The sequence below is a fragment of the Psammomys obesus genome, unplaced genomic scaffold (genome assembly GCF_907164565.1).
Source record: "Psammomys obesus unplaced genomic scaffold, mPsaObe1.curated_primary_1811, whole genome shotgun sequence".
NCBI classification, from domain to species: domain Eukaryota; kingdom Metazoa; phylum Chordata; class Mammalia; order Rodentia; family Muridae; genus Psammomys; species Psammomys obesus.
Window position 1 is genome coordinate 2,943,798 of NW_026585687.1, and position 18,844 is coordinate 2,962,641.

Genomic DNA, 18,844 nt, shown 5'->3' on the forward strand with positions numbered 1-18,844 from the left:
GACACAGAGAAATCACCAATAGATGAACGAAGCCATGGATGACTTTGCTCCTCTGGTGATTTCTGCTCTGATTTGTATTTCAATTAAGTCCAGATTAAATCACCTCAAATTAAGTCTTTACTAAAGCTAAGGAAGCAAGTTTGGCTCAACAGTATACTTGTACGGCATATAGAGAGCATTTCACTAACAGTAGACTAATTAAGGGTTGTGGTTAATAAGCTATTACCGAACAAAGGAAAGTTCTTTAAAACTAAATGAAAGTATCTTTATGGAAAAGTTAATATACAGAACCAGGAAAATCTTTCACAAGTTAAACTAGGTAATACATTGTAGATAAATGCAACTATATGTATGCTGAGTTTTAGCTTAGAAGTGGAACACTATATTTCACTAGAAGCAACAACATTTATGACCACTTGGGTAACATAATACAAAGCAAATAAAACTACATTCTGAATTTACTTTAAATGTCAATGCAGTAATGGGACTTCAGTTTGTAACTCAAACTGAAAAAGCCTTAAAAGTTCATGCTAACTACAAAAAACCATATTGTTAATAGTAAGCAGCCACATATGTTTTCTTCAAATTCTAGACTCTTAAGAATATGCCTGGAGGGCTCCAACATGTCAGCAACCACTGCAGACTGTATCTCAAGGGCAGAGGCTCCGAAACTTCGAAACTGGTGAGTAGAGGGGTGGCTGAAGCCAGAGCATTGATTCTGAGGCTTCACGAGATAGAAGGGACAACCTGTAAGCTGGGAGGACTGGGATCCCAGGTCACCCACAGACATCTCCAGGGTCTGAGAGCAGCCAACATTTGATACCCTGCACTTTCCCTTGCTGCAGCAGCTACCCAAAGCACAGGCCTCCTGGCTCTGCTGAGGCAGATTGCTGCTCCATACATAAGCTTCCCTGCTCAGTGACTAAGACTGTGGAAGTGGCCCAAATATGGGCCTCCTTAAGCAGCAGCTAAACAGCAGACACCACTGACTGATCTCCTATACTTTCATTTGTCCCTGCGGGCTCAAATCTTGGGACCCCTGAACTTCCCACATATGCCCACAAATGAGTGCACCTTTAAGAGAGGGCAGAACTGCAGATCCAGGGTTCCTCTACACTAGCAGCCAGACAGAGGATACCTCCCACCCACACCCTCACTATGGGCAACAAAAGGATCCCTGGGACAGAATTCTCAACATTGAAGCCCCTTTTCTGTGGGTCTCCCTGTGGCGTTCAGGCAAACAATTCCTGGAAAGAGATGGTGCAACCCAGGGAGATATGAGTGCCTGGAGGACAGTATGACAGGCCTGTGGGCCAGTGAAGCATTCAGGACACCTGATCATGCCCACTGAGACAAGGAACTGCTCCAGGACCCCCTCTTGCGCTAACACTCTACCCTTCCAGGCATCTACACAACCTAGCACCCTGTCCTCCAAGGCACACTTCCACACACCATGCTTGCGCACATGCGCCTGCAACGTAACTCCCTTGGTGAAGCTGAAACAACAACATCCATTCTCAAGCCAGTGGACCTCTCTCATCTTCACTGAAGAATACTCTCCAGACTCCAGAGACAGATGGACGCAGTCCCAAGTGCAGACTCCAGAAACAAACAGCAAAGGTTACAGATAAGCAGATGGCTAGAGGTTGGTTTAAGAACACATCCAACAAAAATCAGTACATCCTGGTTTCAACAGGAACCCCCAAAAATCAATGGACATTGTAATTCATTGGAAACATAGGAAAATGATCTCAAATTCATGTATATTCAGTTATTAGAGGCATATACAGAGGCATATAAGAGGAAACAAATAAAAGAAAAAAACATAGGCCATCATGACAAGACAAGAAAACAAATACAAACAGATGCAGGAAATGGTACAAGACATGAATACAGAAATAGAATCAATTAAGAAAACACAAACAAAGAAAATCCTGGAGCTGGAGAACTTAGAGAAAAGATCAGGAACCACAAAGGTAAACATCACCAACAGAATAAAAGAGATGGAAGAGAAAATCTCAGGCGCTGAAGATACAGTTGAAGAAACTGATACATCTCTCAAAGAAAACATAAAACTGAAAGTCTCAAACACAAAACATCTAAGACATCCAGGACACCATGAAAAGATGAAATCTAAGAATAACAGAAATAGATGAAGAAAAAAAAAAGATTCCAGGCTCTAAGGTCCAGAAAATATTTTTTCAAAAAAATCATATTAGAAAATTTTCTCAACTTAAAAGAAACAGATGATTTTAAACATGCAAGAGGATTACAGGACACCAAATAGACTAGACCAAAAAGGAAACTCCTCATGTCACATAATAGTCAAAACACTAAATTTACAGAACAAAGAAAAAATATTAAAAGCAGCAAGGGAAAAAGGCCAAGTAACATACAAAGACAGACCTATCAGAATCACATCTGACTTCTCAACAGAAACCATGAAACACAGAAGGGCCTGAGCAGATATCAGGCAGGATCTAAGAGAACACAGATGTCAAACCAGACAACTATACCCAGAAAAACTTTCAATAAACATAGATGGAAAAAACAAAATATTCCGTGACGAAACTAAACTTAAACAATGTCTACACAGGAACCCGGCCCTACAAAAGATACTAGAATGAAAACTCCAATCTAATGAAACCAACTACACGTAAAAAAACACAGAATATAGATAACACCACAATGAAAAAAATAAAAGAAAACAAGCACAGAAACACACTATCACCACCAACTCTACAATAAAAGGAATATTCGTTGGTCATATTATTTATCAACATCAAAAGACTCAATTCTCCAACAAAAAGACATAGACTAAGAGGATATTTATGGAAACAGGATTCAACATTTTGCTGCACCCAAGAAACACACCGCTGTAATGAAGATAAACACTACCTGAAAGTAAAGGGTTAGAAAAAAGGCTTTTATAAATTTCAACCAAAATTAATCAAAAAAGATGAGGAGGGGCATTTCATTTGCAAAGGAAAATTCTACCAGGAGGACATCACAATCCTGAACATCTATGCAACAAATACAAGAGGACCTTCATTTACAAATGAAACATTATTAAAGCTTAAATCACACATTGATCCCAACACCTTAATTGTGGGAGACTTAGACACTCCATCTCACCAAGGGACAGATCATGTACAAAGAAGATAAATAGGGACATGAATTAAACTTACAGAGGTCCTATATCAAATAGACTAATAGATGTCTACAGAACTTTTCAACAAAACTCAAATGCCTTCTCAGCACCTCAGGGCACATTATCAAAAAGTGACCATATACTGGGGAACAAAGCAAGCCTCAGCAGATACAAGAAGATTGAAATAATCACTTGCACCAAATCAGACTACCATGGCCTAAAACTAGACCTCAACAAAAACAAAAATAACAAAAAGCCTACATACACATGAAAACTAAACAACTCTCTATTCAGTGACAGCTAGGACAGGGAGGAAATTTAAAAACACTAAGAGACTTCCTAAAATTCAATAAAAATGAAGGCACAAGTTACACAAATGTATGGGAGACAATGAAAGTGGTACTAAGAGGAAAATTATATCACTAAGTATCTTCAAAAATAAGCTTGAATAATATAAACAAAAACAAAACACAAAAAAAATTTGAGACATTTCATACAAGCAAATTAAAGACACACCTAAAAGCCCTAGAATAAAAAGATGCAGACACACCCAAGAGGAGTATACAATTGGAAATAACCAAACTGAGCTGCACTCAGTGAGTGAGAAACAAATACAATTAAAAGAATGAATGAAACCAAGAGCTGATTCTTTGAGAAAATCAACAAGATAAACAAACCCTTAGTCAAACTAACTAAAAGGCAGAGAGACACTATCCAAATCAGCAAAATCAGAAACAAAGAGGGGGACATAAGAACAGACATTGAGGAAATCCAAACAATTATTGGGTCTCATTACAAAAGCCTATATGCCACAAAATTTGAAAATCTAAAAGAAATGGACAATTTTCTGGATGAATTCTATTTGCCAAAATTAAGCCAAGACTAGGTGAATATATTGAATAGTTTTATATCTCCCAAAGAAACAGAGGCAGTCATCAAAAGTCTCTCTTCCAAAAAAACAAAAAAAAACCCTAGGCCAGATGGTTTCAGCATAGAATTCCATCAGACCATGAAAAATGAACTAATTCCAATACTCTTTAAACTATTCCACGTACAAACAGAAAGAACATTACCAAATTCATTCTATGAGGCCAAAGTCACCTTGATACCTAAACACATAAAGACACAAAAAAAAAGAATTTCAGACCTAGCACTCTGATGAACATTGACACAAAAATACTCAATAAAATACTTGCAAACAAAATCCAAGAACACATGAAAGATATCATCCACCATGACCAAGTAGACATCATCCCAGAAATGCCGGGGTAGTTCAATATACGGAAATCCATCAATGTAGTCCACCATATAAACAAACTGAAGGAGAAAAACCACATGATTATCTCCTTAGATAGCTAAAAAGCATTTGGTAAAATCCAACACTCATTCATGTTCAAAGTCTTGGAGATATCAGGGATACAAGGCACATACCTAAATATTAAGTAAAGACAATATACAGCAAGCTTATAGCCAACATCAAACTGAACGGAGAGAAACTTAAATCAATCCCACTGAAATCAGGGACAAGGCAAGGCTGCCTACTCTCTCCATATCTCTTCAACATAGTGCTTAAAGTCCTAGCTACAGCAATAAGACAACTAAAGTAGATCAAGGGGATACAAATCAGAAAGGAAGAGGTCAAAGTATCACTATGTGCAGACAATATGATAGTACACATGAGTGACCCCAAAAATTCTACCAGGGAACTCCTATAGCTGATAAACACCTTTAGTAAAATGGCTGGATACAAAATTAACTCAAAACTCAGTAGCCCTCCTGTGTACAAAAGACAAAAGGGCTGAGAATGAAATTAGGGAAACAACACCCTTTACAATAGCCACAAATAACATTAAGTACCTTGGTGTAACTCTAACCAAGAAAGTGAAAGACCTGTTTTAAAAAAACACTTCAAGTCTCTGAAGAAAGAAATTGAAGAAGATATCACAAGATGGAAAGATCTTCCATGCTCATGGACCATTAATATTAACATACTGAAAATGGCCATCCTACTAAAAGTAATCTACAGATACAATGCAATCCCCATCAAATTTCCAACAAAATTCTTTACAGACCTTGAAAAAAAAAAACTCTCAATTACATATGAAAAACAAAAAACCTGAGAATTGCTAAAAATAATTCTTTACAATAACAGACTGTCAGGAGCTTTCTCTATCCCTGATCTCAAGCTGTACTGCAGAATAACAGTAATAAAGAATGCATGGTACTGGCATAGAAACAGGATGGAGGATCAATGGAATAGAATCGAGGACTCAAAAATAAACCCACACACTTATGGACACCTCATTTTTGACAAAGATGCCAAAACCATACAATGGAAAAAACATAGCATCTTCAACAAATGGTGCTAGGTTAACTGGATGTTTACATGTAGAAAAATGAAAATAGATCCATATTTTTTACCCTGCACAAAACTAAAGTCCAAGTGGATCACAGACTTCTATATAAAAACAGACACACTAAACCTGTTAGAAGAAAAAGTGGGGATGAGCCTTGAACTCACTGGTACAGGAGACAACTTCCTAAACAACACCAACAGCACAGGCTCTAAACTCAACAATCAATAAATGGGACCTCAAGAAACTAAAAATCTTCTGTAAAGCAAAGTACACTGCCATGAGAACAAAACAACAGCCTACAGACTGGGAAAGGATCTTCACCAACCCTACCTTTGACAAGGGGCTAATATCCAGAATATATAAAGAACTCAAGAAGTTAAAAAGCAACAAACCAAGAAATTTAATTAAAAAACAGGGTTTGGACCTAAACAGAGAATTCTCTGTAGAGGAATAGAGAATGGCAGAGAAGCACCTAAAGAGATGCTCAATATCCTTAGCCATCAAAGAGATGCAAATCAAAAGGACCCTGTGATTTCACCTTACACCCATTAGAATAGCAAAGGTTAAAAACTCAAGTGACAACACATGCTGGAGAGGTTGTGGAGAACTGGGAACCCTCCTGCATTGCTGGTGGGAATGTAAACTTGTACAACCACTTTGGAAAACAATCTGGCGCTTTCTCAGACAATTAGAAATAGCGCTCCCTCAAGATCCAGCTATACCACTCCTAGGCATATATCCAAAAGATCATCAAGTATACAACAAGAACATTTGCTCAACCATGTTCGTAGCAGCTTTATTCATAATTGCCAGAATGTGGAAACCACCCAGATTTCTTTCAACTGAGGAATGGATACAGAAACTGTGGTACATTTATATAATGGAATACTACTCAGCAACTAAAAACAAGGAAATCATGAAATTTGCAGGCAAATGGTAGCAACTAGAAAAGTTCATCTTGATTGAGGTATACCAGAAGCAGAAAGACACACATGGTATATACTCACTCATAAGTGGTTATTAGCCATATAATATAGGATAAACATAATAAACTCTTTACACCTAAAGAATCTAAGCAAGAAGAAGGGCCCTGTGAAAGATGATCACCCCTCACTCAGAAAAGGAAACTGGATGGACATCGGAAGAGTGAGAAAACTGGGAACAGGACAGGAGCCTACTATAGAGGGCCTCTGAAAGACTCTACCCAGCAAGGTATCAAAGCAGATGGTGAGAACTCATAGCCAATTTGAGCAGAGTGCAGAGAATCTTATGATGGAAGGGGGGGGGGGGGATAGAAAGAGCTCTACAAGGAGATTAACAGAACCAAAACTTCTGGGCACAGCATTCTTTACAGAGACCGATACTCCAACCAAGGACCATGCATGGATATAACCTAGACCCTCTGCAGAGATGCAGCCCATGACAGCTCAGTCTCCAAGTGGATTTCCTAGTAATGGGATCAGGAACTGTCTCTGACATGAACTCAGTGGCCGGCTCTTTGATCACCTTCCCCTGAGGGGGTAGCAGCCTTGCCAGGCCACAGAGGACAATGCAGCCAGTCCTGATGAGACCTGATAGGCTAGGATCAGGATGAGGACTTACAAGTGGACTGGGATTGGGCATGGGACCAGAAGAGGTGGAAGGGTGGGATTAAAAGGAGACGAGAGAGGGGGCTACAACTGAGATATAAAATGAATAAGCTGTAATAAATAAATTTAAAATTAAAAAAATATGTATAAATGGAAAGTCAAAATATAAATCTACCTAATTTGTTATCAAGTTCTATATTGTCAAATAAATAAGGGCTGTTATGGTAAATAATATGATAGAATGATATTCACTAATAAATTACTCAATAAATCACAGAAAATGAAATCAGAACCACATATTAAAGAATTATAACTTGCCAATAAACTTCAGTAATTCTATAATATGGGGAATAATTACAGTTACGTTAAAAGCAAATAAACCACAAATTTCAAAGAAAGGTCATTTTCTTTGAAGTGACTAGTTAAGTATAAAGTAATGGAGACTCCTTAAGTTTTACAAGACAAGGGCATTTTAAAACTGCCCTTGAACATTATTTTACCAAAGGAAAATCTTATGTATAGCAAAAGTTACAGTTGAATCATTTCACATGAATTATGACTGGTAGATAACTAGAGAGGTGGCAAAATTGTAAGCACGTGCACCACTCTTCCCCAAGACACAAGTTTAACCCCAAGCACCAACATTAGGCAGCTAACTACCATCTGTAACTCTAGCACTAGGGGCATCCACTATCGCTGGCCTCTGTGGGCACTTGCACTCATGTGCGCATACCACCACACAGACACATCTAATTAAAAATAAAAGTAAACTTAGAAAGGAAAATAAAAAACTGACAGTTTAAGCCTAATATGTCAAGGAAGGACTGTGATAATTCTAACCTATAACATAACCTGTTACATGGCAAAACTGACCTAAGGGCTGAGGACAACCTTCTACATGACTAGTCAGAAAGCATGCTGAGGTGAGCTATGTCCCACCTACAAAGACTGCTGTGAGATGCTTTAAAGGGAAATTCCACTACCTTAACTCTGGAGTCACGGGTCACAGAAACTTCAAAGACATCATCACTTGAGTCCCAGCTGAGGCTGGCAAAGCATCATTTTGGAGGCCTCAGCTGGACCCACGTTGGTAGGCATGTGATGGATATACAGTCATGATCCCTAGTTGATTCTGTTGCTCTAAAGGTTCCTTTCTTGAGGCTTTCCAGGACGTTTCTGGGAACCTTATCCAGGCAACAAGGTACTGCCCCTGGAATCTCCTATCAGAAGTATTAAAGGCACAGACTATGACATTCTTATGGAAGCAAGCCTGGGCAAGATCCCAAAGTAAAAAGACCTTCCATTTTCCTGAAAGGGGGGGAAAGTAAAGGGAGAAAGTAAAACAATATAGAAGAGGGGTATAAAACCTTCCAAACAATGATCAGGCTTGATGCCTGAGAGAATAATAGGACTCCCATATGAACTAAGTCTTCTAAATTACAGAGTAGACACTAAGACAATAAAGCCTTATTACACCTCATCTAAAAAAAATAGCAAAAAGTAGGAAATGAGCCTAATAACACAAACAATCAGAAAAACAAATTTAAAACGCTAAAAAAGCTGTAAGAAATTATCATCCTATATAGAAAAGAATTGCCTTGTTAAAGTGCTCAAACAAGGAAATGTGAGGGAAAGGGAAGAGAAAGGGAAGGGAGGGGGAGAGAGGGGAAAAGGGAAGGAAAATGAAAAAAAGGAAAGGAAAAAGGAAAAAGGAAATGAACGCTGCTTCTTGCTCATATATAAATCAATAATTGAAATCAGTGAATTTCTTTATAAGGAAGGATTTTCAAGGATCTCCTGTACCAGACAGCTTTAGAAAAAGCCGTAACAAAAGTGACACAAAACATTAGAGCCAAAAGTCAGAACCCTACATTCCAGTTAGAGATGACAAATGACATAACCAAGTAAACAAAGATAGTGTGACAAACACAACAGGAAAGCCTAAGAACCTACACCCCAATCAGTTTCAGGTGCCATTGTTATACTCTCTGGTCATGAACTACTTCTGTGTTAATGATTGCCTGGATAAACACATCACTGACATTCTAAAAGATAAATGTGTGTGAGTATACATATACATGCACTTCACAGACAGTCAAATATTTATGTCTTTACAAATGAACAAATCCAAGTTTTGACTTTTAAAGATTTTCTATTTGAAAGAACTCTCAATATCTATACTCTACTATGCTTTTTATCTCTAAACTACAGTGACATCGGGTCATGTAGCCTACAACTACTATTTTATCATTTGAGCGGCTCTGAAAACAAGTTTAAGAAAACTGACAAATTAAAATTATATTTTTGTAATGCCAATGACTTGCTTGTCCCTATATATAAGCAAAAAAGAAACTTCAGAAGAATTGTTTTTTTACATTCTGCACAAAGTATCACAGCAGAGTATGTAATTCACAAAGGAAGATCATTGGCTTAAATACATGTTATTTAGACAACAGAGTTTCTAAGTATATGTAACACAAAAACACCACATACACTTTTCTGGTTCATTTGTAAAACAATCCAAAGGCCTAAAGTTGTGGAATGGTTACTATTTTCAGGAAGAAAACAATGGTAAACAAATATTTGTCCAACAGAGTGTAAGGCATTGTTTTAATCAATGTTATGTTCTTCAAAGGTCGATTTTTTTCAATAAAAAATTTCAAAGTACTGTAAAAAATTTTCAAATTTTATACTAATATATTATTTTAACTCTGGTTCAAGCTTCCTTGCTATGAAGTTTTCTAAAAGGTAACTAAGGCATGATTATCTATACCCAGAAACGATAGAATTCACAAGGAATTCAGTAAATCATCAAAAGCTAAACAACAGTTCCAATTGCTTCTTCAATCACATGTCCTATAGAGGCTGTAATCAGTGACAAGCACCCCTCTTTTCTTTTTTGTTGAGTACCAGGAAAATTAATATTCAAATATTATTTTCTAAAAAACAGAAATCAGGACTAGCAAAGGAAAAGCTGTGTGAAATTAAGACCTCATAGATAGAACCCAAGGTGATGGTGCATGCCTTTTCTCCCTGCACCCCAGTAGCAGAGGCCAGTGAAGCTTTTGAGTCCAAGGCCAACCTGGTCTAAACAGCCTCCAAGTCTGTAAGAATTGTTTAAAAAAAAGAAAAAAACAAGAACCCATGGTTATTAATATTTTACACATGGGCTATTCTGCTTAAACCACACTGAATTAGAAAATGAGTTTTTGAGCTGGGCATGGTGGTGTACACCTTTAATTCCAGCACTTGGGAAGCAGAGGCAGGTAGATCTCTGTGAGTTCAAGGCCAATCTGGCTTACAGAGCTCCAGGACAGGCAGGGCTACACAGAGAAAGCCTGCCTTGAAAAACTGAAGAAAAAAAAAAAAGAAGAGAAAAGAAAAGGAAAAAAAATAAAATTAGTATTTCCTGACTTTAGAGAAATTTTAAGAAAAAAAAAAAAAACCAATATGGGAAACTTAGTTATATTAAAGAATTCATTTTTTTATTCATTATTTTTATACTAAAATGAAAACAGAATTAAATTAAAAACCACAATTATAAAATATCTAAGTTTAAAACAAAGGGTATAGAGTCAGAAAAATGAGTTACTTTTGCTAACAGTAACTTACAGACTTTCTCATGGCAGACTATTTCTCATTTGCTCAAAGTCCTTATATCACCAAAGCACGAAAGCAAGAAAGGCTATTTAGTATAATGTCTAAGGCCTACCCACAGGAGAAAGGTCACCAATCCTGACTGTATTTCTTTCTTTGATGAATTGTCTAGTACAAAAAGACAACTGCAATGAGTTTAGTTGTTGGCCAGTGAATCCTATCTATAGCTTTTGGCACTTCCATTAGACTTAATTGACTATACTTACCAGAACCATATAAGTGACATAACTGAAAATTTTTACCTTAAAACCTGTAAATACTTAAAGCCTAAAGGTAAACCCAAACTAAAAGAAAAACAAAATTATTTACTTCAATGCTTTCTGTTTTTTAAGCACAATGAAGATTCGAAATAATTTTAATAACCAAAAAAGTACCATTAAAATGAAAAAAAAAACACAGGAAAAAAATTGTAGACTTAGCAAATTTGTATAGAGAACAGGATCATCTGGAAATATATTTCAAACACAAGCCATATTAAGAGACTTGTGATATATTTATTTCACTAAGTCTACTGAAGTCAGATAAGTAACCATTAAATATCTTCATTATATGATGATCAAAATCCAGGAATCATTAGTCTCTTCCCAAGTAATTATTAATAATACAAAGCCACCATTAATAGAATATCCACATCATACAGACAGAGAAGTAAAAAATAATTTGAATATTTCCTAGTCTAAAAGGCAAAAACTAGCCAGATGTGGTGGCGCACAGCTGCATTCCCAATGCTCAGGGAGGCAGAGGCAGGCAGATTTCTGTGAATTCAAGGCCAGCCTCAGTGAAAATGAGTCTAGAACAGCCAACGATACATGGAGAAACCCTTCCTCAAAAAAACAAAACAAAACATCAAAAATAATAAAAATTTAAAAAATAAAAATAAAAGGCAAAAACCTACTGCCAAATAAAACAAGAGTCCCAGTCTTCTCCAACTCTGACCAATAATCTCCACACCAGAATTTGCATTTATGTGCTTGTGTGTGTTCATCACTAATATGATGGACATGCATTAATATTCTATTACTGAAGGCCATTGACAGTATAAGTTTTAAAATATATACAAAGAGAAAATATTTGGTTAAAAAGCCCCAGTTATACTGATCAAAACATAGAGAAATCCCAATATATGTGTATACTGAACATTCCTAATCCCCTAAAAATCTGCTATGCTCTGAAATCTTTTGGATTTGTAGAGCTGGGTGGGACATTCAAATGGTAAAGTCTAGGCAGGTATAACATCTTAAAAACTCCCAAATTCTCAAACACTATTGTTCCCATGAATTTGGGCTAAGACTTGCAAACCAATAGTTTTTCAATTACATGGCATGTCTTTTCAAAGCAAGAACCAATTTAAAACTAAACTAAGTATTAAAAAGCAAATGAAACTGACATATATTGTAACTTAAAGAACTCTGACCAGCCATGGAGCACAGTGGGCAGCACACTCCTTTAATCTCAACACTTACTTAGGTAGCAGAGGCAGGTAGATATATTTGAGTTACTGGCTGGGCTATATGGTGAGACCTTGTCTCACAAAAACCAACAACAAGGTACTTGGCATTACTATTATTCTCCCCCTTTTTAAAGAGTACGTAAAGCCTAAGGTAGAAAATATGAGGTAAATTCTCAAATTGCGTAAATTTCAAGCTCAATCAGAAACATGATAGCTATCTGCTTCAATCAAACTATACTTGGTCAACTAAATGGAAATTTTTAAATAGGACCATTCTAACTCACAGTGGTAATTGCTTATTTACTCTCAAATGTTAAACAAGTTATTTATTTACAGCAAAATACTGAAGGCAGGTCTCTACATTTTGTTTTGTTTTGTTTTGTTTTTTGAGACAGGGTTTCTCTGTGCAGCCCTGGCTTTCCTGGAACTTGATCTTGTAGACCAAAATACAGATGGAACTTATCTAAAGGCCTCAAAAGCCCTTGTTTTTTTTTTTTTTAATTTTCTTAATATCACAGCTTTAAAAGGAAAAAAAAAGTAAATAGGAATTGTTTGTTAAGCCTTCACAAAAATATAACAATAGAAATTTTAGCAATTTAAAGTACTGACTGCAGTAATTTCAGGAATGAGAAAACTTCTTTGGATTATAAAGTAGGCCATATAACTTTATTCTAGCAAAGTCTTATTGAACTTTAATGAAAGACAATCAGAATTAAAATTAAATGCTTGAACAAGAAAAAGTTTTATATAAATTTATTGTATCCAAAATTAAGCATTTGAAACAATACACTATTTACCTCTTCATAAACACCATCACGGGACATGTGTTACAATACTACCAAAAAAGCAAAGCATATAAAATTTATACACAATTTAGACACAATTATACAATTGTGTACAAATTTGCAATTACAATATGCTCTCTACTAAGATACATCTCACTCAAAAAATGCGAAATTAAAAAAAATACCAAGATTTAATAATGATCTGCAAAGAAAAATTTTAAAGTTACTTAGTGCATAATGAAAGATGTTCACATACTTTGTACTAAAATCGTGCAAAGAGGTACCTGCATTCCCACCAGGGATATCAGGAGTAGATAACCAATGCATATTAAGATGCTTCTTTGGTATAGTGTATATTAAACAAGTTATAAATTGAGAATTTTATAAAAGCACATTAAAATGAATATAAAGACATGCTCAAAATAAAAGCAGGATTGTATTTTTTAAATTATAAATACAAAATGGAACTAAATATACTTTCCAATAAAAGTTATCAGTAACAGATAGAATCAAATCATTTTAAAAATAAAAATGTTAAATTTTGATAAGCTGTAACAAAAATGATACTTTAACAACATTCTTAGTAGGTAGATTAATGTAAAAGCTCATCTCTCACAATGAAGAACGGAGTGCTAGTAACATCCAAGGACTTGTACTTTATAGGAAAACAGCAGCATCTATAAGTGAAAAATGAAAGCATTCTAAAAGACAACCAAGTTCTAAATGATTTCATAATCTAGCAATGATGGTATACTATAAAATTCCTGACAAAACACTGTATGCTTTCATTATTCCATTGTGGGTCTCATCCATGTTATCCCATCAAATAACTTAAGACAGACATTTGTAAGGAAAAAAGTAAATAGGAAAGCAGAGGCTAAGTCTTTGGGTTTACAACTGAGTTCTACTTAATTATAAATGTAAGTATCACCTTTCACCATAATTTAAAAAAATATTTGTATACTGACAGAATGCCAATGGCTGAAACAGAAACCTGCCAGCGTCAGCAAGACATAAAACAGGGTTAGAGTAACATGCCTTAGAGCAGTTCCTTCATCTCTCACCAAATTATGACAGCAAGCACATAGCATTTTCAGTTTCTTAATAGTAGAGCTTTGTTTTAAGAATAGATAGTCATTTTGGTGCTCTTTAATAAAATTATCTCGAGGTTATCTCATATTTTGGTAACAATTAAATAGAGAAAACACTATCTATTTCCAATGTTAGAGATTAAAAATTACGGCAAAAGAAGGTAAGTCATCAGTCCATGATCACAAAATTATTAAAAGGTTAGAAGTGGTCCATCCACTCTACATACCATGCTATCTTCTCACTGAAGATTATGACTACTATTCTAAAGTGCATGAAATGTTTAAAATGTACATAGAACCATGTTGACATATTGTAACAGGGGTCCCTTTTTTTTCCTTCTCTCAGCCATCGCTTATATAATAAGTAAAGCTATGTGGGCTTTATATTTAAACCAATTGTCTAAGCCTTACGGAAGTGAATAATGTCATATTATCTACTTCCATTTTATTTAAAAAAACGTTAAAATATGAATCAATTGAAACTTAGTTTAAAAGCAATTTCCTAATCTTAAAGATATGAATAATCTTTATTTATTCCAAATGACAAAACAACAATCAAATATAGATGTCTGTTGTTGCCATTTATTATGATTCATTTGCATCAAAAATTAATCTGTCAAAATCAAGTCTCCAAAGATAACAGTTTACATGGAAATATAAAGTTGACAGTTCTTTATAACACACCCTATACTGGGTATGTTTATGCTGATCTTTACTTTCCCTTAAGGTTTCTGAGCTTTAGCCCATTTTCTGGTCTTTCTAAGGCCTGCTTGCTGTTGTGTTGTCGCTGTTTGAGCCCGTGCCTAGGCTGTGTTATCATCTTAAGTCCTTACAGATGCAATCCATACCTATTCTCAGGATCATTGTCGTCGTCGTCATCCTCCACGGTGACAGGCACTGATTGAGATAAGGCTTCATCTCCTTAGGGGAAAAAGGGTACTTAAAATTAGCTTTGAATTATCTATACAAGTAAAACCGTGTAAAATAAAACTGAAATCCAACAATGCTAGAGCAACCTAGAAGGTTCTATACAAAACTGCTGAAATCTTAAATAAGTACAAGGAATGTTGACAGAAACCCTAAAAGGAAATTTATGAAAGATCATCAGGAAAAATAGCAGGTACATCTTATATGCCCTAAAGATCTTTTCAAAGCACAAAACTTCTAAAGGCAAGACTTTTTAGAAATGATTTTTAATTCTCATCATTACCAATAGTTTCTTGCTTAAGTAACTGTATTGATCTACACAAAGACTGAAGTTAAAAGGTGTCTAGTTTTATCTGGTATCACCGAAGAATAACAAAACTCCTTGTACAAAACACACTTGAATCCATTTAAAATCTGTGGCTCAACCTGGTACCCAGAAAGACATTCAAGTGCACTACAACTTAATTCATTTTAAAAAATTCTGTTCTTTTTATTTAAAAATCTAAGGGTATAACTGAGGTTGAATTTCAGTGGTAGAGCACTAGCTTAATATTTACAAGGTACCAGAGTATACACAGCAAAAAAAGAAGAAAGGCAGAAGGAATAGAATTTGTGCATTTCATTGTACAAAAATTTTACCTCAAATGAACAATCTAATATTAAATTCTAGTAAATATTCTGCATTCCAGGGGTTACTTTTGCTGATGTTCACTATTAATTCTGAAATTGCAGAGAGAAGGGAATGCTCACAATAAATACCAATTTCAAACTAACCAAATTATAAAGGCAAATTAATAGCTGCCATAGGAAAGAAGCTTCTACAATGAGGGAAGGGGGGTTATAAGAATGAAACATTTTGGGACTTTTGCTGTGCTGAGGTTATAGAGCTACACAGCAGACAAACTCACAATGTAGCCCAGAACAACTTCATATAGCTTGCAGTGATCCTCCTACCTCTGCCTCTGTAGTCCTGGGATTATAAACACCATACCAACTGAGGTAATCACCACTATTGTCTAAATACTGATCTAACCTTCAAAGTCAAGTTCAAATACTACATGTTCTTCAAAGTTTTTTTTTTTTTCCCTAAAATATCTAAATAACTCATTTACCATTACAGCCCAAGTGTAGCTTTCTCAATTTTATTTTTGTTTGGTTGGGCTTTTAAAAGTCAAGGTCTCATTCTGTAGCTTAGGCTCCCCTGGAGCTTATTATGTAGTTAAGTTGTCCTCTGCCTCATAGCATCTTATCTGCCTCATCTTCTCAAGTGCTAGGATTACAAGAATGAGCCACCATGTCCACAAGAAGCTATTTTTAAAGATTATTTTTATTTTCCTTAGAATTGGGAGTCATGGGTAGTGACTGGGTATCAAATTCAGGTCCTCTCCAAAAGAAGGGCTCTGAAATAGTCACTAAATCTGCCATGCATTAGACTATAACCTCCTAGAACCATGCCGTTCATCTTCTTTGTTCATGCCATGCTCAAGTCCCAATTTCTAAGAAAATGTGCCTATAACAGGATACCCAAATATGGCTTTAATAAATTGGAATCTTCTAAGCTCATTAGGAGAAGGGGCATTTTAACAACGTGCTAAATTTGTCACCTAAAATTAAATTGCACTTAGGAAAAGAACACATATTCAACATAGTTGTATTATGTTGATCATGCATGTAATTATTTTTTAAAGATTTTATTTGTTATGTATACAATGTTCTGTGTGCATGTACATCTGCACAACAGAAGAGGGCACAGATGTCATTATAGGAGGCTGTGAGCCACCATGTGGTTGCTAGGAATTGAACTCAGGACCTCTGGAAGAGCAGCCAGTGCTCTTAACCTCTGAGCCATCTCTTCAGCATGCAAGTAAATTTTTTTTAAATATTTTTGCTTTATTTTTCTTCTTTTTTAAACATTTATTTATTTTATATATGAGTGCTCTATCTGCATGTACCTGCAGGCCAGAAGAGGGCATTAGATCCCACTATAGATGGTTATGAGCCACTATGTGGTTGCTGGGAATTGAACTGAGGACCTTTGGAAGAGCAGACAGTGCTCTTAACGCAAGTAAATTCTTAAGCAATGTTTTTTGTTTGTTTGTTTGTTTGTTTGTTTTTACATTGGTTCATACCTAAGTTTGCCTTCAAAAAACTGTCTTCTGTGCATAGGGTTTATCTTCAAGACCTTTTACATTCTAGTCTATTTACACATTTCTATTGACAAAGCCCAGTTGTTGATGGAATAAATTCCTTAACAAACTTAACTTCAATTTTTCATCTACTTGGTGCTAAGCAATTCATAAGCGATAAGGTTTTGTTCGTCAAACTGTTGAAGGATTATCATCTGAGTAAATGACAAGCTTCTTTGGATATAAAACCCACTGATCCTTCATGTCAAAGTTGTATTAGCCAAAATGGAACACAATGACTAGAGCAGTACTGAATGATGAGATTATTGGAAAATACATTTATTCTGTGTTTACTATATGTTGCCATCTTCTATGGCCTAATGAATAGTATTACTTATTAAACAAAGTATTAATAACTTATAAACAGAAAAACAGAAATTTTCTGTTGGCCACAGTGGCACAAACTCATAACCTTTGTATTCAGAAGGCAGAGGCAGGAAGATTACTACTACAAGTTTGAGGTTGCTCTAGCGTACATAGTTTCAGATCAGCCAGAACTACATAGCAAGACATTGACTTATACAACATAAAAGATAAATGAATGAATGAAAGAATGATGAAAATGGAGCTATGGTTCAGCAGTTAAGGGCACTTGATGCTCTCACTGCTCTTGCAGAGGACCTACTTTGACTCCTAGTACCCACTTAGGGGCTTACATACAAACTTCTATAACCGCAGGTACAAGGGATACGAAGCCTGCTAGCCCCTAAGAACACTAGGCACCCATGTGGTACAGACATACATGTAAGTAAACACCCATGAACTACTAAAAAGAGAAAAACAGAATGTTGAACATATGCCAAATCACTAAGAATGGAGCTCAGTGGTATAGCTCTTGCTTACTACACATAAGAGTCCCTGGACACTATCCAACATGCCAGACACAGATCTGGATCAAGACTCAAACCCTCCCCACCCCCTACACACACACACACACACACACACACACACACACACACACACACACACAGAGAGAGAGAGAGAGAGAGAGAGAGAGAGAGAGAGAGAGAGAACATGTTATTTAAACTCAGGAGAGATAACTTTTTAAGAAATGAAAATATTATTAATGTTTTTTTACTTAAATATACATACATATTTCATCAGAAAACCCATCTAATCACAGAAGTCAATCGTAAGAGTGTTTAAGATCAAATCAGTTACCCATGATTTGCTAACAGTAACACTCCATATAGTGATAAGATAATAGCAACTTTAATAGGGTTTTTCTAAACTAATTGGAATCTTTAATAGGGTTTTCCCAACTAACCTGATAAATAAAACATTTTCTTTCAAAGTTAACTATTTTATCTTGGTGTTTCTTAAATTTTGTGCACGTAAACACAATAACACATGTATTGTACGAGTATGTGCATTGTGTGTGCAAATGCCCATAAAGGCCAGAGAACTTGGATCTTCTGCAGCTGGAGTTACAGATGTCTGTGATCTACCCAATGCGGGTCCCTGAAATTGAACTCTAGTCCATCTCTCCAACTCCTAGATTCATTTTTAATTCAAATCCACAATTTTTAATCCACAGTTCTGAGTTGGAAAAAACAAAAACAAAAAACCTCATTTGACAGGAAAAACCTGATCTGAAGTGTTAATTCCTCTGAGTGTGAGCACATTTCATAGTGGAAACATTGTGGCATCA

At 35.8% G+C, this 18,844-nt stretch overlaps 1 protein-coding gene across 3 annotated transcripts in view; it reads right to left on the minus strand.

Moving 5' to 3' along the window:
* The window catches only part of Atrx (ATRX chromatin remodeler), a 157,812-nt gene that overhangs the window by 75,703 nt on the left and 63,265 nt on the right, over positions 1-18,844 (minus strand). For all 3 annotated transcript variants that reach the window (XM_055592594.1, XM_055592586.1, XM_055592578.1), the window contains one exon: positions 14,929-15,001. In XM_055592594.1, coding sequence (XP_055448569.1) covers positions 14,929-15,001 — 73 coding nt within the window. The remainder of the gene's footprint in view (positions 1-14,928; positions 15,002-18,844) is intronic.